A 23,438-nucleotide genomic window follows, 5' to 3' on the forward strand; every position below is an offset into this window, starting at 1 on the left:
GTGTGTGTGTTTGTGCCTCACACAGAAGAAGGGTGATGTTGTCTGAAACACAGAACTGACTTAATCTCTTTGTCTGATGAAACACTGACAAACAAAGTCTGCTTTCAGAAGACTTCAACAGATCAAAGTTTAGCTGCTCATCTCAAAGGAGCTTTATTATCTGATCACAGAAAGACAGCTGTGTGTGACCCACAGAGTAAAAATTACTGACAGGGATTGTTCCTGTCCTCAGCTGACTCCAGACTCAGTGCTGACCGGAAATCATGACGTCATGGTGGTGATGTCACAGAAAGGGGGTGGGGCAACTGTCACTCACAAAGCATCCTGGGAATGATTTGATTCTGATCAGATCAATGCTGCAGATATAAATCTGTCATAAATATGAAGGAACAACAACTGACAGCTGACCTGTTTGATTACATGCTGCATATTTATGATAGTTGTCTGCTGATAATTTACATTTTTTAATCATAAAATGTTTTTGTATACAGAATAATAAATGTATGATGTTCTGTCAGGGAGTAAATCACTTCACTGCTGAAAGTAAAGAAAGCAGACTCACTGCCAGCTGCAGGCTCTTATTTTGATATGCTGACTGTTTGTCTCTGTGACGTCATTATTAGAACTTAAATATAAATCACTGAATATAAAATCGATTCATCAGAATCAGTTGAATGTGAATCATGGTGGTCTACTTCAGTGCAGCACTACCTGTAACAGGTGTGTCACAGTGAGGCTCTGTGGTTTCTGACTGACAGACGCTCAAGTTGTTGATTTTGGTATAATGTGAAATAAATGGATTTACATATCTGAACATAGTTTTTTGTTAACTTGAGCACGTTGTAATGACAGCAGCTGATACAAAGAGCAGGAGGCCCGACATCTACACCTGAGCCACACACACATTACTGAGCAAACAAACGGTGTGTCAGCTGATCATCTTTACCTGAACTCTGATATCTTCTCCAGAAGTCATGTGTTTGTTTCAGCTCCCATGTTGATGACTGTGACGCCCTCTACTGTCCTAAAACCAGCCTCTGTCTTCATGAAGTCAAACCTCTGTGATCACATTTGGCTGCATTAAGACAACAGAGGAGGGTTGTGATGATGAGACGCTCCAACTCTCACCTGAAGTCACTCTTTTCTTTCTCCTCACACACCTGCTGCAACACATCACTGATCACATGACTCATATATCCAATGAAAATGTGTCTGAATGTGTTTGTATGTATTTTTAAATGAAAAGCAGAAATTAAACTATGTGTGTGTTTCATATCATGTTTTAATAAAGCTGCTATTTTCCGAGAAACTCAAACATTTCCTTGTGGTTTCACTTTTAGAAGGATTCAAAAACACGTTTATGTATTAAAAAGGTGTGAACACTAAACAGAGGTTGTCTGGGACATAAAACCAAATATTTCCAAAAAATGTATTGCAGTTCTCTCACTGAAATATTTTAAATATTGAGCTCATAAATACTGGTCCTGATGTTTTATTGGAGGAGCTGCACAGAGATGATTCACTGCTGCTGATCAGGAAGAGAAGCAGCTGTCAGACACTAACAGTGAAGCTGAAGCTGAATCTGAGGCTGGAAAGTGTTTTTATACACAGCTTTAATGTGAGTGTGAAGACAAAGTGCAGAATTCATGAGTCATAGTTAATATATGTGGTGACGACGCTTTTATTGTGAAGGTGTGTACCGGATGTGCTGCAGCCCTCACAGGCTGAGGAACAGAAGCAGTGTGTGATGAAGCATCAGAGTGTTGAGGAGTGTGTGAAGCTCCGTCACATAGAGCCTCCATCAGTGAGGTGAATCCTCAGAGGACATCAACAACTATGGAGCTTCTTCCTCTCGTGTGTCTCTGTCTGCTGAGCTGCTCTGGAGACGGTAAGAAAACTGATCATCATCACTGACACTTTGTCATTTCACTTTATTTCATCTCAACAGGAACAATGTGGAAACATGCTGGATGTTAATCAGGCTGCTTCCTGCTTTAGTGCGCACGAGACACCTGCTCAGCGCCCGGTGACGTCACATGCACCCTGAAAATCAGCGCACATTGATAGTATTGATTGGATCGATTATAGAAGAATTACAGCTGATTGATAATGAGTTCTATCTCGAGTTGCTTTATAATGATGTGTCGCCGTCAATGCTGTGTGTGTGCGTGTTCGTGCGTGTGCACATGCTCGTTGGGCGTCGTCTCCATCCTGCTGCAGACTCTCGCAGGTTTCACAGAAACTCTTGTGATGAAATGAAACCTTCCGGATGTTGTGATCGTTGGACTTTGGACTCTTTTATCGGAGGTGAAATAAAACGCGTGTGTGTCTGAAGCTCCTGAACAAACTAAAGTAGTTCATCAATAAAACAGAGACGTGACTCGGATCATCATCCGCCCTGCGCTGCGTCCACGTTCAGCCCTGAAGGGGAGACCCGGTCCAGCTGGACCAGGTCCTGTAATGTCCCCAACAACTCAGACACTGTTCACACTGGAGGAGCCTGTCGATATATTAACACTTAACAATCAGTTCAACACACTGTGAGCAGTTATTAAGAGAGAATCAGGAAGGACTTGATAGTTAATGAGTAACTCCTGAATCACTGTGATTTATAGACTATATAGGAGATAATGAGTTACTACAGATCAGACTGGAGATAATCAATGAATCATCAGGTGATGATCAGTTCATGAGGAGGGCAATAAAATGATCTGCAGCTATAAACGCTGCAGTGTGCAGCAGTTTTAACACCTTCTAACTCCACTGAAACCTAAAATAAAATAAAAGCCTGTTTCACTCTAAAGTTTTTAATACAAATGGAAACAGCTTAAAATAAATCTGAAGCTCATGTTAGCTCCTGCAAACTGCTGTTCCTCAAGAACTCTTTCTCTTTGAGCACACAAAGGTTTGAATTTGATGTTGACTCCATCATCATTGGCACCGTTGTTGAGTCAGTGAGACCCGTTCAACAGTCACATGCCTGCACAGAGTTTGGAGAAATCACTTCCTCTGGCTGATCCATGAGGAGATGTTGTGGTGTCTCTGTGATGATGTCCTCAGAGTCATCACACAACCAACCTCAGTGACGACACTTTATATAGGAATCAACGTATGGGCAGAAACTGCTAATGACTGAGTGAACATATGCAGGATGTGAGTGAGTCAGTGGCTGTTGGACTGGTTAGTTTTGACTTGTGTTTTTTATGTATTACTCTAAGTCACCACATGTATATAAAAACCAGAGCAGTGTGTCTTGTTGTCGTCCTCCTCTCTCTACCACTCACACTTTTTATCAACAATGTAGTAACACCTGTTTGTGTGGTTTTACTTAATCTGGGTGAGAAATCATCGTCTGATAAATGATAAGAGTTGTCAAACCAACAGGTTCTTTAAATGTTTCCTGGTTCTTGTTTCCTTCATGATTACTGGAGAGCAGCGACCTCAGAGATCGAGCTGTCAGAGTTCACACAGAGAGAGAAGAAACTTTCAGCTCATGTTATTCTCTTGAGTTTGATTGCAGGTTTATTCACCCAAACAGATGGGAACCTAACTTTGTGTGTGTGTGTGATTGTGTGTGTGTGTGTGTGTGGGAGCTCTGTCTGCAGTCTTTTATGATCTAATACAGTAGCCCCATTCACACTGCTGTTTGGATGCAGGGATCCTGCGCCAATTCCCCGCCTCCGCCTCAGTGTGAATTTCTCGTAGGTGGCGAGGGGTGAAGTTTTTCTCCGGCCCTGACCCGCCTCTGGAGGTAGTATCAGGGGCGCATTATTGGCGAACCAAACCAGTTTGTCCTCCCGACTCTTTGTCACATTTCTGCCCGAAAAACAGCGTCTGTCACCGGCAATATACTTTAACTCACTGAATGTTTGTGATGAAAATAAATCTCGCAATGGTCCGCCCTCCAGACCGAGACTTCAGTTAACTTTCCCCCAGAAAACAGCCTCCGTCCCCGCAAGTGACAGAGTCAGACAGCATCCCGTTTACTGATGGCGAATAATTAATTATGTAATTTAGCACGAAAAACGTAACTTTTCACTTTCCATGATGTTTGGTGGGTCAGGATCTCAATCGCTCCACATTATAACAGCATCCATATGATTATAAACTGGCCGCAGGTTTAGATTGACAGGGGAACACCTGGGAATCACACCGACGTCATCATGACGTGTACCGTCACGCCTCTTTAGGAGCCGCAGCGCCGGCTTTCTGTGTGAATTACACAGCGGGTCGTCTTTAAGGCGGAGCTGCTTCACTCTGTGTGAACGACTAACAACGGAGAATTGGCGAACCAACGCTGCAGAGATAATGCAGCTTCTCTGTGTGAAAGAGGCTACTAACATCTGTCCCTCCTCAACTCTTATCTGACCGTGCAGTTCGCCCAGCAGACAGCTTGTGGGTACCTGTCACTCAAAGAGGCCACACCCCTGATTATGTGTAACTTTAAGCCTTAATATAATTAAAATGAGTGGGTTATATAAAGATTCTCCTCCATACCACGTACACGTTTATTTCTGCTGTAAAGTCAGACACTGTAACATGGGCTCTTCTGAGGATTTACTCACTTTTGGAGCCTCAAGTGGCCGTTTGAGGAAATGCAGTGTTGGTGCTTCAGCATGGGCTTCATTTCTCAGTCCTGGAGGTTGATGCTTGTTAGCAACATGTTAGCATGCTAACACACTGAAGTGAACCTGTTGAAACATAATTCTCTGTCATGCGAAGCTTTAATCTGATGTCCTGAGAAAGTTCAGTGAACACATTTGAATGACAAAGTGAAACAACATGTGTGTTCAGCTGTGGAACAGGATAGTTTGGTGGTTAGTTGTGTCTTTGAATCCAGTCCAGTAAATCAAGTTCTGACATGAATAAAACTACAACTTCTCCTGGAGTTATAAAGATGAACAGTTTCCACAGCTGAACACATTTTGTAACATTCAAACACAAATAACAGAAACCTAATTAACTTTACTATAAGATTAAATATACTTAAAATATGTCAGTACAAGCTCGACACAACCAAAACTATCATGTTAGAGGAAACAGGTGTTTGAGTTTCTGTTGTGTAAAGTTGTTATCTGACTTTGTTTCCTGATGACTCTGCATGTCAACATACTGAGTAACATGTTTTATCTTCCAGCCAGAGTCAGAGTGGTCGTGGAACAAGACAGTGATGCTGTTTTACCCTGTTCCCCCAACCCGAAGGTGGACCTCACAGGACAGGTCTTTGACTGGAAGAAAGACGGTCAGAAGGAGGTGTTCTTTTATGATTCAGGCATTCATTCCAATAAGGGCCACACGGGTCAAGATAAGCAATTCTGGGAACGAGTCGAACATTTTCAAGATCAACTGAAGAACGGCGACGCCTCCATAAAGATCAATAATACAAAGATGGCCGACAACGGGATCTACAGCTGCATTTTTCCACGTCTTCAGAGTCAAACATTCGACATTGAGCTTGTTGTTGGTGAGTGCTTTCATTAAACAGTTACAGATGTCGCTCATTTACTGCTGCGACTGGTTCCAGAGTCCCAGATGGACTTTTGTTCAGTGGTCAGAATCCACATCTGGCAGGGCCTCGAGCCCACAGAGCTGCAGCCACATCTGGAGAGACCACCTCTGTATCAAACATGCTGATATCAGAGACACACTGCAGATTATGTCTCTCTGTACAATGAAGCTTCAGCCGTCTGTAGGAGATGAAATATGACTTTTACACAGTATTACCTGTCTGTTTCAAAACTATCTAACGTGTGTTTGTTTTGCCTTTCAGAACGAGTCTTAACCTCTTGGGGTTCATTTTGATTTTATGCGTCTCTGCCTCTTAATATTTACTCATTTTAAACTGTTTAATACAAACACCAAGAGCAGCTGATACATGTCCACTACATCACTGTAAAGCAAACACTCTGAGGTTCATCAGGTGTGTTGATCTGATTTAAAGCTCAGAGAGAGTTGAACTGGTAAATGATTCAACAGAGAAAAAGTCAAAGTTTTCCTATTTTTGTTTGTTTCATTTCATTTTTTAAATTAAATTAATAAGTTATAATCTGGTCCATCAGGCTGAAATTCTCAGGATCTCTCCCTCAACTTGTCTAAAATGTCTGAACCAAATTGTATGTTGACAGACAGAAGAGGCTCTGAGATATTTTAGAAAGTGCAGTACAGATTATCTCCAGCAGATGTCCACAGAGCTCTCTAAAACTTCTCCAAAGTTACCAAATGATGATAATAAATCCCTTTAAGATGCTGAAAAATGTCCCTCAGTGTTAAAGTCGACGATAAAAAGATGTTGTGAGTGTTTAAATACAGATTTACATATTTATTATCATTGAATCATGTCTCCTTAAACATATAAATAAAGTTTCTCTGTTATGTGGGTGTCCCGCTGCCACAGGAAGTCCGACAACATTCACTTCCATATATGGTCACACAGGTGATTTAATTGGCTGCTAACTCAGAGTGTTTTCACGGTGCTGACTTCCCATTGGATGAGAGCAGCTGTCAATAACACACATGTGGTGGTCGCGTACAGATGCTGTCCTGTGATTGGCTGATGGAGTTAAAAGACCGTTAGGTTCGTCACTTTAGGTCGTAGAAAGATGCTGATTGGTTGGTTTTGTTCCGGGGCGTTTACTGATGTCAGAGATACTGAACATCATTGGTCAAATCTTCTGTCGATACTTTAAATTGATTAAAATGAAGTTGTTCGGAAAGTTTGACGAGCGGCGCTAAAAACAAACGACGGACACGATCGACTTTTATTGTGGTGGTTTTAAGTTCCGCTTCCGTTTAACCGAGCTGGATTTAATGGCTGGACTTTTGTCTTTAAAACGAGCCGCTGTTCGTCTGTAAATGTCAGTTTTTACACCTATAAATACAGTTTAACTGCGGCTACACAGGCTAGCTAGTAAGTAGCTAACTGTTTACTGCCGTAAAGTGAGAAGCTGCTGCTGTAATGTCGTAAATCTTTATTTTAGGTTCCTGAATGTGTTGATAAAAACGAACCTGTGAGCTTTCAGATGAGGTGTAATATGTGTGTGTTGACTTCTGACGTCAACATGAAAATACGATGTTTATGTTTTTATTATTGTTTACTGTAAATATCGGGTCGCGTGCATCCTGCGCACCTTATAACATTAAAAGACAGAAGAGGTGAAAACATCCCAGGTGAGTCCTGATTGTGATGACGTCACTCTCCACCTCTCACTAACAGTAAATGTCTGTCATCAGCTCCACAGGCCTCAGTATCATTCAACACACTAACATCTGTTGATCTGAACCTCTGTGTGTCATTCTGCTGTGTTACACATCTGGAGACAACAACATCTGTTCAGTTTGTGTCAGTGTTAAAGATTTACACTAAAAACTACCTTTATATTATATTTATAGTGACAGTGGATAGAAGTTGTAAAAATAGTGCTTTGATCATCTCAGTGACACAAACACATTCAAAGTTTTCTCACACTCAATAAACCAGTTTATCATATATATTTAGATAAAAACGAAACTAACCAGCCTCATTAAACAGACCAGGAATTAATCTTCATGAAGGTTTTAATAATCAGATTGTGTTGAAACTGTTTAAAGATTTTGATTCAGTCTTATTGTCAGTTTAAAGACTTTAGTTTGTGTTTCTTTTAAACTGCATTGTTTGTGTAGTGTGTTGGGATAATGAGAGGTGTTTTTAATATTCAGTCCACCCTCATTTGAAAGAATAAAACTATAGAAATATATAAAGACACACTAGTTTAAACTTTTACAACCTTCTCTCTGCTGTCAAGAAGAATTTTAATTATTTTTATTAATAATTTGCATTCAGACAGATGAATTAGAATATTTCTTATTAACACTGAACCACTGACAGGTTTAAAGACTGCTTCATATTTTGTGTATACAATTTTTGGTGTAGTGTCTATCAAATTTTGAGAAATTCACTCTGTATGTGTATCTTCCATGATATCAGCCAGAATCTGCCTCAAAGTTAAACATGTTTGATCTACCTGTGAAACAATACTGGAGGCTGATTTTTTTTATTTCTCTTATTCTCTGTATTTTTCTGTTCACACTTTAAATCACAAATACAACCAGAATATAGATGGGACAAAGATCCCAAATTCTTTATTATGCTATAATTGTCCTTTCATACCTCTTGTTTGTTCTCAGGTGCAGCTCCAGAGCCATATATCAAGATACTTGCTGAAACAAAGCACTGGCGTCTGCTGCAGTGTGAAGCTCATGGTGATCCACTTCCTACAGTTGAGTGGAAGGACAGTGATAACAACACTCTTCCTGCTGAGAAGCCTCATATTTCAGAAAGAGGAGGTCGATCATACGTCACTGTCAAGATTACTGTGACCAAGACTGACAACTACAGCTGTGTAGCTACACAGGAGACACTCAGCCATCAGGTTGCTGCTAACACCTCTGTGCTCTTGGCAGGTGAGTGATATTTTCAACTTGAACTTGAATTTTAATTATCCATGTGTTCAAAAGATTATGAGTTCAGACTGAACACACAGGTAATCAGCTCAAAATGGTGCAAATTGGAAAAGTGGCTCTGAAAATGTTTCAAACAGAAGAAACTCTGAGACTTAAAATAGAAAAAGTAGATAAATGTGTTCTGGATGTAAATAAGAAGAAGTTCATGTTTGTGCTGCTGAAACATTCACTGTAAAAACTCTCCAGCTGTTAAATTAACTGGAATGAAATCAACTTTTGTGTTCAGTCTGAATTCACCTTTAAGGATCATTTCCATCATGAATTATTGTCTGTATGTTGGATATGACGACGTCCAGCTGTGATGATACATGACTACAATCTGAACACAGACACTTGATTCATGTGTTCATTTAGTTGATGAATCAGAGAAACTTTGAGTCCTGAAACACATCTGAGCTCCGTCTCCTGGAGTCACACTGGAGCTGCTTCTGGTTCTGATGTCACAGGATCTTCATCACTGAATCTTTTTCTCAGTGACATAAAAGAATGATGTTGGTACCGGGCTCAGGTCCACTGAGGAGCTCAGACTGAAAGTGCTCCTGAACTCTGAGCCTCCTTTTCTGTCAAGTTTGTGGCTCCTTTCCAGTTGAGAGGCAGTTTCCACAAACGAGGCCTGTAGTGAAGCTCCACAGCTGCCTCTTCTGCCTGCTGACTGTTTCAATCCTTCACAGCGACTGTCTGTCAGTTCACACCTGGACAAGTTCAATGTACTGTTAGATCCCGAGTTTTACCCTGTCCAGGAGGAACTCGACCAGCTCTCTGTTTAAAGGGTCAGATCCCTAAACCTACAAGAGGTTGCTTAAAAACTGGGAATTTAAATAGTGATTTCTTAAGCTGGTGGTGAGGAGACTCGTCTAGCTTCTAACTGCCTGAATCTGAACGTCTACCTGCTTCCTCTGGTTTGGCTCCTGACATGAAGCCCTTGAGTCAGATACGACCACCAGCCACGCCCGTTATGGCAGCTCTCCTCTAAATGATCAGTGCACTTGGTCTGATGCTAGGTTGGATTTTAAGGGCTTTTGTTAAACCCTAAGGGACTGTTTCAGTTTGGTAGGCTAGAGTAACCTTTAAGATCCTTTAAGATATTTTGCACACTTAACACCTGACTTTTACTTCCATCAAAGAGACATAAAATCAATGTCCACAACTTTAACTTTAACTATGTTATGTAGGTTTTATTGCATAGATTTTAGCAAGGGCAAAGCATACAGCGCAATACTTGTTTCAATTACTATCAATCATTATCAAAAATCCTTATTGATAAATCATAATACTGTAATTAACAGATTAACCTTAAAGAGCTGAGGCCTGGTTAGAAATACTTAAATGTAGGTGAGATGGAGAGGGTCAGGTCTCTCCATGGCTTCCCTTTCCCTTCCTGCTGAGAGTCCAAGTCCTTGAGGTAAATCACAACCCCGGCCGAGGTCTCGTAACTTCCTCAAAGTCCAAACTTCACTCCAGCAGAGTGAACAAAAGTACTCCAATATCCAAATTGTAATCCACAGCATGTTGGCAAAAATGGTTAATCCGTTGTGCTCTTAATTCCTTTACTTGGTCTGTTTCTGCTGAAGATGTCTTGAAGTCCTTTCTGCGATGTTCAGGCTGCTCACATTCTCCGTCTCAGGTGTTTCTTCAAGGCTTGAGCGAGTGGAAGAAGGAACTTCAGTCCGTGCTCCTCAGGTTATATACACTCTTGCTTCGGACACTGGCTTGGTTTTGTGTCCTCATTAGGACATGTTCTCAGCATCTCTCCATTCACTGGCTGATAACCTCTTGATTAAGATTTCATAACGCTTCTCTCTTGCTTTGGACGGTGGCACGGTTTTATGTCCTTATTAGGACATTTTCCCACCATCTCTCCGTTCAATGACTAATAGTCTCTTGATGACGGCTGACAATTTCTTAATGATCCAACACGCCTCGGTCACGGTCTGTGCCCGTGCCCAAAGCGTGATCAGATTCTGACACTTCCTTTTGGCCTCACGTTGACCTGACCAGTTCTTTAACACTTTCTCATGACCTCAGTTCAACAGCGTTTCTTTACTGATTTTCATTAGATCTCTAAACTTCAACACATCATGGTTACACCCATGGGCGTAGCGGACGCGGGGTATGTGGGGGACATGTCCCCCGCACTTCCCGTATAAGTGCCCTCTGTCCCCCGCACTTTTTACAGCCATTACAACCATCTATCTATAAATGCACGGAATCTCTGTCTGTGTGTGTGTGTGTGTGTGTGTGTCTGTTGGTCAAATATCTCTGCGGATCAGGATCACACTGACCCGAGACTTTCAACATGGCTGCTGCGTGGTTCAGTGGTGTGCGTCTAAGCATTTGTTTGGACTGCAATGATACCATGAATAAATTATTTCATAAATGCTTTCCAAATTCTGCCGAGCATTGTCCACTGGAGCCACCACAGTCACGTGCGCACCAGAGCCAATCACTGCAGAGCTCAAGCCCACGACATACCTGAAGAAACAAGCGGATTTATACCTGCAGCAGCGCGAGCTGGACGGGGATTTTGCCGGCGGTTCGGTCCGTTCTGTTCTGTGCATCTAAACTGACTGTTGTGGATTAATGAGATTAAACGAGTCTGGACCGAGTCTGTTCGGGCTGAGGAGATCCGGAGACGCACGGACAACAAAGTGGAATCGGAATCTGTGGATGTTCGTGTGTAGCTAGCGGCTAGATAGCTGCTAGCCGCTAGCTACACGGCCCACCTCCCGAGGCGACGGACCGGCCGCATCGGCACGTCCAAAACCGGACCTTGGGTAAATAATGTCCGCCACGCTTTTTCGCGAACATCGCCGTCACGTTTGCTTTGTGTCTGGTGCAGGAAGAAACAGTAAAAACGGGCTTTTGTCACGAAAGTGTCCAAGCAGCAAGTTTGGTTGTTGAGGAACAGGAAGTTGTGGGAGGGACGTAGGCGGATGATTGACAGGCAACGACGGTCGGACAGCGATATTGAGAGTTGAGAGATTTGTTACATTTAGCATGTTTGGAGTGTGTAGTTAGTGTGTTATGTAGTGTTTGGTGTAGTGTGTTTAGTGTGTAGTGGAGTCGGTTTTTCGTTTAATGAGTCAGAACAATGAGAAGATGCTGAATGTGGAGCAGGCAGTGCAGCTCTCAAGGAGCACAGGCAGACCTGAGCATTGCCTGCATTTAAATTTAAATAGTTACATATAACTTTGTAAATTTTTTAAATGTATGCACAAATTTAGCAAACAACAATTTATATTTGCATCATAAGTAAAAAAAAATAAAAAATTTCACAGTAAAAAAATCAAACTTTTTCTACTCGGATTTTATGGTTTTTGTGATTTTAGGTCCATTGTGTTAATACAGTTTGTCAAAATGAAAAAAATAACTGTACAGTCACACATGTGAGGTTGTGCTGAAAATAATGACACCAAGTAAATAGTTTTTAAGATGAAATATAATGGCAAAATCAAAAATAGTCAAAAACAGCCAATTATACCCTGGAATATCGGATTTCACAACAAACCTAAATATCCCTGACGTCCCACCTTCAAACACAGCCTCATTTGGCCATCCATGAAAAAGCTGCTTAACCTCCCACTTTATTATAGGAATACACTTTTGTTACGGGCACTGCACTAGTTCAATTAATTTTTAACACGTGGAAACGCGTTTTTCCGAGCCGCCTTTGAACGCACCATGAGCAGGCGGACCCAGGCTGCAAACACCGCTGTGGTGTTGTGAATGATTTGAATCACACAGACGTCGATTCAGATCTCGTTCAGCATGTTCAGCAAACCAGCCAAGAGGCAAAAAACTCATTTTTTTTCAAAACAAACTGTGTAAGTTGAGTAATGCTGTTGCATGTAGATAATGTTTAACTAAATGATGACTTACTAATAAATGTCAATATATCAAGTAAAGCTAGTTAACAATTGTTAACTGTTAGCTATGTTAAATCGCTTGCTAGGTGCAGAGGTGGTAGTAACTAGTTACATTTACTCCGTTACATTTCCTTGAGTAACTTTTTGGACAAATTGTACTCTTAACAGTTTTACGTTGTTAAATGTTTTACTTTTACTTGAGCAATATTATTCTGAAGTAACAATACTCTTACTTGAGTAACGTTCAGGGATGGAAATCAGCACCTGCCAAACTCAGTTGAATTTGTGTGCTGGCGGTGAATTGAATCAGTTTACCAGCCATTCCTGTCAGATCTGATCCAATTAATGATCGATATCTTGGTTAAGACATAACAGTGCGCTTTTCACAACCCCTAGAGTTAGATCCGGTCAAATTATAAGTTTCTGATTTGACCAAAGTTTCAGTTGGACTTTAGAAGGGCCGGAGTTCCAACACTATTAGAACTGCCGTAGGCGGTCATTGTGACTGCTAGATTTAAACTCTATAATCACTCATGTAAATACCCAACTGAGTGATGAATGCATTCATTGTGTCATGATATTTAAAAAACAACAACAACGAAATAACAGCAAAATGTACATTTTAACAAGTTGAATTAGGCTATACATTTATCAATATTCATATCATCGCACATAGTAAACTTTAATTATTGCATATTTACACAAGATTTGAATAGAGAAAACTCAGAACACGAAAATTAACGATTGAAAATAACTTATTTGATGATGAAACATTTATTTTAACACTTTATAATATAAATTAAAAAAAAAAAACAATTGAAAAAGCTTGAATAAACCCACTCCTCCTTAATTTCTGCACAGAACTTGTGCTCACTATTGATTTGCACATATTTTTTAAATCTTACAAGAGAAAGAGCAGGGTCAGGGAGGAGAAAGTGGACCAGAGGCCAGCAGCAGCAGGAATGAACAGGGAGGGTCTTCATAGCAGGTGAGGAGAAATTATGACCATAATCCTTAGAACGTCTCTGTTATAACTGGCTGAGAGAAAATATCGATAGCATAAAAGGGACTTTAAGGTTAAATTCTGCAACAATTTCACTACTACTACTGTATTCCTAATTCTATTTCAAAATGTTGCTTGCCATTAAATTAAATTATGTGGCTTATTACTCTGTTACCTTGTCACTACCATTCCATTTTGGTGCTGATAATTTAAAGCAGGAACAGTGTTTTACAGAACTTTTCGTGTTCAGTGTCATTTGGCATTTAATTATCTGGTTACTCACCCTGTAGATGCTCGAGGGTCATTCTGTGTCAACTCAACCAGAGTTTGGCAGCTTTAGATTTTAGATTTTGATAGTATATAATTTTAAAGACGTGAAGTCGGTCCCCTGGTGCTGTGCTGTTTGTGGTTATGTGGTTCTTTAGCCACTAAGGAGAGGTGCAATTGAATGCAAGAGGATAATAAATCACTCAATAGACCTCTGAATAATTTGTCCCCCTCACTTCTGAAATGATGGCTACGCCCCTGGTTACACCTTACACCTCCTTTAACTTTGCAAAGTTAATACTCAATCAGAAATGATCATCAGAGACAGAATGACAGACAGAACCTTGATTTAATGGTTTAACACTTTCCAATGAATTTATGGCAAACACAATGCAGCAAGCAAAGTTTTGATATATTTCAGAATCATTTCAGGACTAAGTATAATGTCCCTTTCTTGTATTTGTGTCTGGTGGGAGTGTATGAATCCCAACTTTCCTGACACTGTCTCTGTGTGTGTGAACATGCTGGTATTTATATCAGACAGGAGTAAATGGATCTCAACTATTCTGACAGTACAGACATGTGCTTACTGAACAAAGATTTCTGCATCCACACACTCAAATGAATCACAGCACACAAAGTGAGTCTCACACACAGCTGAGCTGGTTGTTCAGCACATAATAACTACGAGGTGTAACTGTGGAGGAACTGATGGACCCGACTGACAGAACTGGATCAGAACACACAAACAGAATATGAGCTGCTGAGTGAGTAGAAGAGGAAACAGAAGATAATCTGACATGACGCTGATCTGAAGTGATGAGTTATGATGAGAGATAATAACAACATGAGTCATTAAACATCATCACAGGTTTTAACTCACTCTGACACAATAAATCACTTTCAGTTCTGTTGAGTTCTGTTTTATCAGATTATATAATATTGCTGGAATTATAAATGATTGAAGTTACAGATCAGTTGTGTTGGATTACTTCAGATTACAGCTGCGAGGTACAACTTTAAAAATTTATCATGATATTTCGAGTAGTGATGTTCGATACCACCGTCTTCCTTTCAGATCCGATACTGAGTAAAATTCAGGCTGGTATCAGTGATACTGATCCGATACTGATACTTTGTGCAAACACACCTAACGTGTCTGGTAAATCTAAAATAAGTAGTGTATTTCAGATCATAGCTACATAAAGAATATAAGACATGAGAGTATTTATTTATTCATTGATGTTAAAATCACAGGGTAAAACAAATGATGGGGCCACTCTGCACTGAATGCTTCATCTGATTTAGATTCAACTCTGTATGTAGTCTCTGCAAATAGCCGACAATAAGGAGATACAAACACTTCCTGTTTTATAATACTGGGTGACTCAAATTGAAATTGCCAGTAAAATATTTGATTAAATAAATAAATGCCACAATAATTGCACAAGTTAGTCAATACCTACATTTGAAAATATTCATTTAGCAGTTAAAGCAAATTAGACTGATTGTAAATAATAATAGACATATTTTATAGATAAAATGTTATTTTTTATCCATCTTTTCTAGTATATATTGTTCTAAGTTCACCATGGCTGTTTTATCGCAATTGCTCTGTATAATTTAATGACACCTGGTCTCTGTAATCCACTTTAAATGATCATTAAATGATTCTTTAGGAAACCTTACCTGAATAAATCTTGACTTTTTTGTCTATGTGAGATTATCTCAGTGAGACACATATTATCACTCCAAGCTGAACTCATGCAGCTTTTTGTTGAAGCATGTATTTATTCTGTTACTTATTTCATAACCATATTTATTAATTTGAACAACTCCAGCAGCAACAGTGCTCAGTGCTGCTTAAAGCTCCACATGTTCTTCTCTGTACCTGGATGGTTCCTGCAGCACTGAAGGACTCTGACAGAGTCTGTCTGACACTGTGCTCTCCTCTTCTGTCCTCCTCATCATAAACGCCTCGTATTCTGTGTTGTGGTTTAACCTGAGGTGTTTCACAAAGATTGTTGTGTTGCCACAACTCCTTACCGTTTCTCCACAAACATCACAAACCGCGTCTTGGCTGTTTGTGGAGCTGAAATATCTCCACACATGACTCCGTTTACACTCTGACATTGTGTCTACAGACTGAGACTGAGTGACTGAGCAGCGTGACACTTATTACACACTTACCCAGGCGGAAGAAAAAGTAGTTCCCACCAACCGCGTATCATTTAGACAAGATCTCAATAGTTTAGTTACTTTCCATTGTGTTCCTGTTAATGATATACATTACTGTAAATGACTGAAGTATCAAAAGTATCAATATTTTGATTTGAGAATCGATTTTAGTGCATAAAGATCTGATATCTGAGGTATCAATATTTCAGTATCGATCTGCACATCACTAATTTCGAGGCCACATCCTGATATAAGATATGAAACTTGATGATGTGAAATGTTCTCAAAAGCACTTTATAAATGTTCAGACGAGCCACAAAATCAAATATCTGAATATGTTTGACCAGATAGACCCACTGTGATATCAATATTGATGAATGACTGTTGTTACTTTCACAAAACATTAACAGGATGAGATTTCTGATCAATAATCATCATTAATGCTGATATAATGACTCAGTTGGTAAAGAAAGTATTAGAACAAGTAAACAGTCGGTGAGTTCAGAACATGACGTCACTTTACTGTAATGAGCCTTTAAAACCAGGAAACAGTTTTGATATATCACCATGTGAGAATATCAAATATCTAAAACAATATATATTCTCATATCATGATCACAGTTTATATTGTTTATGTTGCTCAGCCTACTTTAGATTGTACAGGTGTTCCTATTAAAGTGTCCACACCCAAACTATGTTAACAGAAGGAGACGAGCTGTTAATGATCCTGTGTTTCACATTTCATAACACATTTTCTTTATTATTTAATGTAAATAGAAACAAAGTTCACATGACGCACAACAAATGTTTAAAGTTGAGGAGCTGCTGTAAAGTCTTCACTGTTGATGTGTTTCTGTCATGATGGGAATCAGAAAAGCTGTAAATAGTTAGAAACTGTCAGTAGAAGTTAAATGTGTGAAATATGATCCTCTGTTGAAGAATGCTGCGAGCTGTAACTGAGCCTCATCAGGATTTTTATCACTTTCTGGTTTCTTGTGTTTTTCTTTAATCTTAAACTCTCTCTGATCAACAAGCAGAGATGTGATGAACAAGAAACATCCCAACATTACATTTCTGATGCTGTAATTAAATCTAATGTCATCTTTTGTTTCCATCATGTTCACAGGTGCAGCTTCAGAGCCGTCTGTCACCATAGTCAGAACAGATGAAGGGAAGGTGTTGCAGTGTAAAGTTCTTGGTGCTTCTCCAAAACCTAAAGTGGAGTGGAAGGACAGTTCTGGAAACGTCCTTCCTGTTAAAGACCTGAAGGAAACAGAAAGTGGAGACATCGTCCTCCAAGCTGCTGTGACCAAGACCGATAACTTCCGCTGTGTCGTCTTTCAGGAGGGAAGCGACAGTCCGCTTTCTGCTCAGATTCATGCGGATGTCCCTGGTGAGATTCTTCTTTGTCATATGAACGATTTCAAAACATTTTAATTCTTGTTGGTTTATAAGTTTTTCAAACATATTTGCACATGTATAGACTAGGGATGCACCGAATATTCGGTAACCAAATATATTCGGCCGAATATTGCAAAAAAAGCCACATTCGGCCTTCGGTGGAGTGAGTTAAAAGCAAGGCCGAATAGTGGCGTGTGACGCAATCAAACAACGTGCAGTGACGCGGAAGTGTTGAAAAGAGCGAGAAAAGAATTGCAGTTTGCAACGAGTGTTCAACCAAACTATCTTGAGGGGGTGTCTCTGCAAAGACCTTCAGCACTACTGCTTTAACTTGTCATTTAAAAGCCAAACACCCTGAACAGCATGCTGAGTACGAGAGAGAGACGCTGCAGCAGCTAAAAGGAAAGCTTGTCACAGCACGCCCACTCCGTCCGTGCCCGACGTCTTTGAAAAAGTTTGTGAAGGACAGTGCTGAAGCAAACGGAATCACAAAGAAGGTAATGAAGTTCATGGCTTTGGATGATAAACTGTTCAGTGTTGTGGAGCACATTGAGCCCCGTTACACGAGACCGAGCAGACGGTATTTCTCGGATGTGTGCTTACCGGAGATGTATGACAGTGTAGTGACAGGCAGTGACGTGCGCAGACTTTTTGAAGGGCAGGGGCGAAAAGAAGGGCACTTTAGCGCGCGTTTTGGCTCCCAAGAGGGCACTTTAGCACGTGTTTTGGCTCCCAAGAGGGCACTTTAGCACGTGTTTTGGCTCCCAAGAGGGCAGTTTATCATGTTTCAACCAGCCAAGGGGGCAGTTTAGTGTGTTTTGCCAACCAAGAGGGCACTTTAGCACGTGTTTTGGCTCCCAGGAGGGCACTTTAGCGCGCATTTTTCAACAATTGGGCCACAATTGCCCCCCCCTTGTGCACATCACTGGTGACAGGCCTGATATAAAGGAAAAACTTTGTGTTATTTTTGAAAAGCAAAAGCTGCTGGAATATTTAAAAAATGTTAATATTCAATAAACATTTACTTTCTTTGAAAAACATGTCTAAAAATGTATTCTAGGCTATTTATGCTATACAAAAAAAAATAGTGAAAAACTTAACAACCGCATTCGGTATTCGGTATTCGGCCAAGCGTTTAAATTTTATTTGGCTTCGGCCACAAATTTTCATTTCGGTGCATCCCTACTATAGACTGAAAACAAAGCACACTGGGATGAAGACGTCTACACAAGTCAAAAGTTTTCAAACTGAGTGTAAAATTCTCTTCAAATTCTAAGAATTGAGAAAACTTCACCCACAAACTCAGTAATAGAGTTATAAACAGCTGCTGCAGCCTGAACCTGATATTCTGTCACATTTAACTTCTAAAAGTGAAACAAAATGGATTTGTTAGAATTTTGTGAAGAATTTTTGTTTCACCAGAACACACTGTAAAGTTATTAGTGTCACAGAGCAGCTCTCAGACTGGATCAGAACCAGGAGACACAGTGAACTAAACAACACAGTGATTTATTTCCAACAGAGACACAGACAGCTGGAGGAGTGAGTGCAGTCAGTAGTGCAGCAGTGGATGAGTGAAGATGTGCTGTGTGGATGTTGAGCTGTAAAAACAAACCAAAGGAAACCAAAAGCCACGACACAAAGATGTGTGAGCAGATGTTGTGAAGGAGTTGTATACATGCAGCACATCAGGCCCAGGTGTGTCCCATGCTGCTGATGAAGCTCCCAACAGGTCTGCAGCCCTGGAGACAGAAAGCACAGCAACAGCAGAGTGAAGCCGTCAGAGAGGCCGTCACTGTTAGCTCTGTTTACATTAGAGAGATTACACAGAGACTTTATTCATCCCAACCACAAACTGCAGCCCAGTTACACAAGAATCACACAACAGACAACATGGACACACTCAGACAGGAAGAGAAGAGTTTACTCACTGAGGGTTTCATTCTTTTATTTCTCACCTACAAACTGAACTCACACTGAAAACTAGGACCAAACTTTAACTGTGAATAAACACAATGATAGTTCCTGTAATAATATGAGATCATGGAGCTTTGAACTGAGTTTCTACTGGACACTCATTAAAACTTGTAATTAGCACCATTGTATTCAGGCTGTAACTACAAGTCTCCAACATTAATGATCATGTTATAATTGTAGTAATTGTGACTATTGAAGCAGCAGAAGCTGATCAGAGATCTGCTGAAGGATTTGATGCTGAAGGATGAATTCAGATTCAGAAATCAGGAGCGAACCTGTTTCACAGCAACATAAATGATCAAACTCTTCAACATTTCAAATCAGATCTGGATCCTGCTGTGATCTTTAGTGAGCTTTAGTTAGCTGAGACAGAAGAATTGTTCTGATTCTATCATTTAAAACTCTGTGTGGAGAGATGTGAAACTGTCTCTCAGTCTATATGTGTCTATAAGAATCTCTAAATATTGATTCTGTTCTTTTATTAATGAGTTAAAGTAGATTTATGTTGAACAGTCGGAGCTTCAACAGACTCTCGCTTCATAAAACCTGCGACTGTGTTGATCTGCTGCCATCAGGCCCAATAACTGTGGACCCGACCAGCACCAAGAAGCTCCCAGTGATTTGAATCTTCATGTTTGTGGACAGTAGTCAGTGGTGGAAGAAGTACTCGGATACTTTACTGAAGTGACAGAAGCAGAAACACAAAGTAAAAATACTCTGTTCCAAGTAAAAGTCCACTTGAGTAAAAGTGTCAAAGTGTCAGTAAAAGTGTTGTGAAGAAGTTTTCTATTTGATCAGATGATCCTGTGTTTTTACTGTCAGATCAAAGTGATGAATGGAACTAAGTCCATTTGTTTCTTCACTGCTGGGACCAGAACCAGAAGCAGCCTCTGAGCTGTGGAGCCCAGCAGGAGGAAACTGGACCTGAGATCAGAGCTAACATCACTGTTCCTGCTCACATTCATCCCAGTGGAGTTTTCATGTGGAACAAGTTCAGATCTCAGGAGCAGACTCACCTTTAGTGGTTCTGTGTGGGCTGTGAGGTCCAGTCTGCTGCTCATCATCTGCACTCAGGTTCTGATTCTCACATCCACTTTTATCTGTTTCAGGGCTTTCTGCTGCAGTGATTGCTGCTATTGTAGTTCCCAGTCTCCTTTTTGTTGGTTCTGTTGTAGCTGGTGTTCTAGCTGTGCTTTACCTGAAGAATCGCATCAAACAAATTCGTACGACAGGTAAGTTTAAATATCGTATCAACATATTAATGATGAACAAACAACACAACTCATTCTTTACATGTATCTCATGTTCAGAGTCTTGACAGATGTTTCATCTTCTCAGACGTGAATCATTCTGTTGGTTTTTCCACTCGAGACATTTGAGACGTTCTTGAATATAACTGTGTTGTTCTTCCTGCAGACGAGGAGAAGAGAGAGCCTCAAACTGAACCCAACTCATCGACCTCGCTGAGAGAATCCAGCTGATCCAGAAATGTGACTCTCTCTGCATGTGCTGTGAAGTTTGCTGCTGCTGAATGTGTTGAGTTGTGACAGTGAAACATTTAAAGAAAGCAGTCAGAGTTTCAGACGATGCTGGATGACAGTGAGGACGTTTTGTCTGCTTGTTTCAGGCAGTTTAAGAGTTCAAACCTGTTTTAAAGTCAGTTTAAAGTGGAAATGAGTTTTTGGGATCAGGGTTGTGATGCAGCAACGTGGAAATGAAGGTTGTTTGCACTTTGATGCAGAAGATGGAGATTTGGACTGAGGTGCACATTACTTGGCGTTTCTTTTAAGGAGAAGATAGTTTTCAGTTGTGATCCTGTTGAGTATATTTAGTGTACAGTAGTAACACTTACCTGATACGTCAGCTCGGCTCTTGTTGTTACTTCCACCGTTGATTCACCTCCACTGACTGACCACATTAACACACCTGTCACAGTCACATTACCTGATGAGCTCGCTTCTGTCTCAGCAGTTGTTAAAGTGCTTTCATTTTGTTTCCTTCATTGTTTTATTTAACATGCACCATAATATACATTACTATCAGCCCTTCACAATAAGAGCTGGTCCACATGCAGCACAGTGACATGTACCTGTAACAGAAGAGAGCAGGTGGCCTTTAATGCTGACAGAACTGATTATTAATGAATCCTTCTGTGAAGTGAGAATTAAATGAATTCTGATATTTGGTGAGATTCAGTTCCACTCTTGTGCAGCTTGAAGAGAAAAAACGATGGAGCGAACAAACTTTGACTGTGTTATTAATGTTGTTGAGGACAAAGACGAGCTCTTTCTCTCTGTTCTATGTTGCTTTTATTCTTTTATTTTTATACTCTGATGATCTGATGCGTCTCTAGCAGCTGGTCAGTTAATCACACGTCGCTGGTTGGATCCCCGGCTCCTCCCGTCCACATGTCCAAGTGTCCTTGAGCAACAGGCTGAAGCCCAAACTGCTCCTGATGGTCAGACCAGCACCTTGCATGGTAGCTGACTGCCATCAGTGAGTGAGTGAGTGAGTGAATGGATGAATGAGGGCAGCAGTGATGTATAAATGCGTCTATTTACCAAATCTTCTCAGACTGCTTGTAGAGCTTAAAGCTCCTGACTGAGCTCCACATGTGCTTTAAAACCATCAGACTTCACTGAACTGAAGCTGCTGTTAACGCTGTCAGTCACTGTGAATATAATGTGACTTTACATTTGACATTTGTGTTGTTGGCATTATTTGGGTGGAGCCTGTGTTGGTTCTTGTTTGTGTTTTAAGGTGCTCAGCAGTCTGTCAGGTCCAGTTCCACACTGATGGTTCTGTTGTTCACTGATGATGCTCTTGTCGTGTTTCAGGTCATTTCAGGCAGCGCTTCATCATTTCTGTACAAACGTTTGAATAAAACATGAAAACTGTCAAACTGTGTGTTGTGACTGTTTCTGATGTTTCTGTGTTCAAACTGGGATCAAAGAAATAAAAGTGATTTTAATTTCTGGGTGTGATTCTGAGATGATCTCTATTTTACAGACATTAAAACAGTTTGAATGAAACAATATTTCAGATACGTCAGATTTAAAACAAAGCTTCTAACAAACAGACAGTTTACTGCACTGACAACTTCATTAATGGAGATTAAAGCTGAATATTAAAGCTGCTGTTTGTAAGACGGTAAAACTGACGCTTTGGGTTTCCCAACTCGTCAGATACTGACGGTTTCAGATGGTGGCCGACCCGACCTACAATCCTAAAGCGTCAGTATCTGATGAGTTGGGAAACCCAAAGTGTCAGTTTTACCATCTTAGAAACAGGAGCTTTAATCAAACCAACAAATCATTCTAATCCTGACCCACATTCAAGTCTTGGATAGTATCTCTTACAATTGTTTGCAGCTAGCTAACCAGTCAACCAGTCAGCTATACAGTCATGTCTCCTCCACATCGCTCGTTTGGTTATTCAGTTTACTGAGTCATGAAAACAGAGTTTTTGATTATTTAGTTTGTTTAGGCAGATCTTTTTCTCTTATTAACTTTTCTTCACTGCTCCTTTAATGTGATCAGCTGAAGTTTGTCCGTCAACATTTCAGAGGGTGAACTCGTATTTCTAGATACAGTAAAATACATGTCGGGTGTCACAGGGTTGCCAGGTCTGTCTTATAAAACCAGCCCACCAGAACTCTAAATATGCCCTGACAAACCATGTAAAGTCCTTTTAAAGTCCAACAGTATCACTATTATTGATAAATGTGTTATAATATCTACAAAGTAACACCATGAATGTTTTGTTTGCCAGCATTAATAGAAGTTTTCCATCAACACTTCTTCAGAATTGTACTTACATGCACTCATATGTTCATATCGTCGCACTTCAATCACAGCACTTAAAGTATATGAATAGCATCAGCTACAATTCTCAGATGAGCGCTTGACAACTTTTTTTCTCTATTTGTTTTTACTCCATCGATGGTGATGTCGTGGTTTCTCTCTTGTGACAAATGAACTTACTGTTAGTCACTTTGGACAAAAGCGTCTGTTAAATGTAAATGTCTTTGTTCCCAAACACAGATTGTTTAAACCAAAAACAATATGATTGTTGATTGCTTTTTTAACTCTTTTTTTTTTTTTTTTGCTTTTCATAAAATAAACACAAAAATACTTTTTATTACTTGAAAAGATGCTACATTTGGTGCAAGTTTGTCTTTGAAGACTCTTTCGCAGGGGCGATGCCAGACACTTTTTTTTTAAAACATGCGCTGTGCCCCCCTGTAA

General features: G+C 40.2%; 1 protein-coding gene across 2 annotated transcripts in view; it reads left to right on the top strand.

The window, feature by feature from the left end:
- LOC115583249 (roundabout homolog 1-like) overlaps positions 1–22,093 on the top strand; it is a 37,038-nt gene extending 14,945 nt beyond the window's left edge. Inside the window, exons 3-10 of one of the 2 annotated variants that reach the window (XM_030419887.1) lie at positions 1,769–1,888; positions 5,138–5,464; positions 5,771–5,778; positions 7,137–7,167; positions 8,164–8,439; positions 16,940–17,206; positions 20,301–20,423; positions 20,608–22,093. In XM_030419887.1, coding sequence (XP_030275747.1) covers positions 1,837–1,888; positions 5,138–5,464; positions 5,771–5,778; positions 7,137–7,167; positions 8,164–8,439; positions 16,940–17,206; positions 20,301–20,423; positions 20,608–20,672 — 1,149 coding nt within the window. In that variant the 5' untranslated portion in view covers positions 1,769–1,836 and the 3' untranslated portion in view covers positions 20,673–22,093. Of the gene's footprint in view, positions 1–1,497; positions 1,889–5,137; positions 5,465–5,770; positions 5,779–7,136; positions 7,168–8,163; positions 8,440–16,939; positions 17,207–20,300; positions 20,424–20,607 lie in introns of those variants that run through there. The other variant, XM_030419889.1, reaches the window with a different exon arrangement.
- The last annotated feature ends 1,345 nt before the right edge of the window (positions 22,094–23,438 follow it).

This window comes from Sparus aurata, chromosome 6 (assembly GCF_900880675.1).
Source record: "Sparus aurata chromosome 6, fSpaAur1.1, whole genome shotgun sequence".
Classification (NCBI taxonomy): Eukaryota; Metazoa; Chordata; class Actinopteri; order Spariformes; family Sparidae; genus Sparus; species Sparus aurata.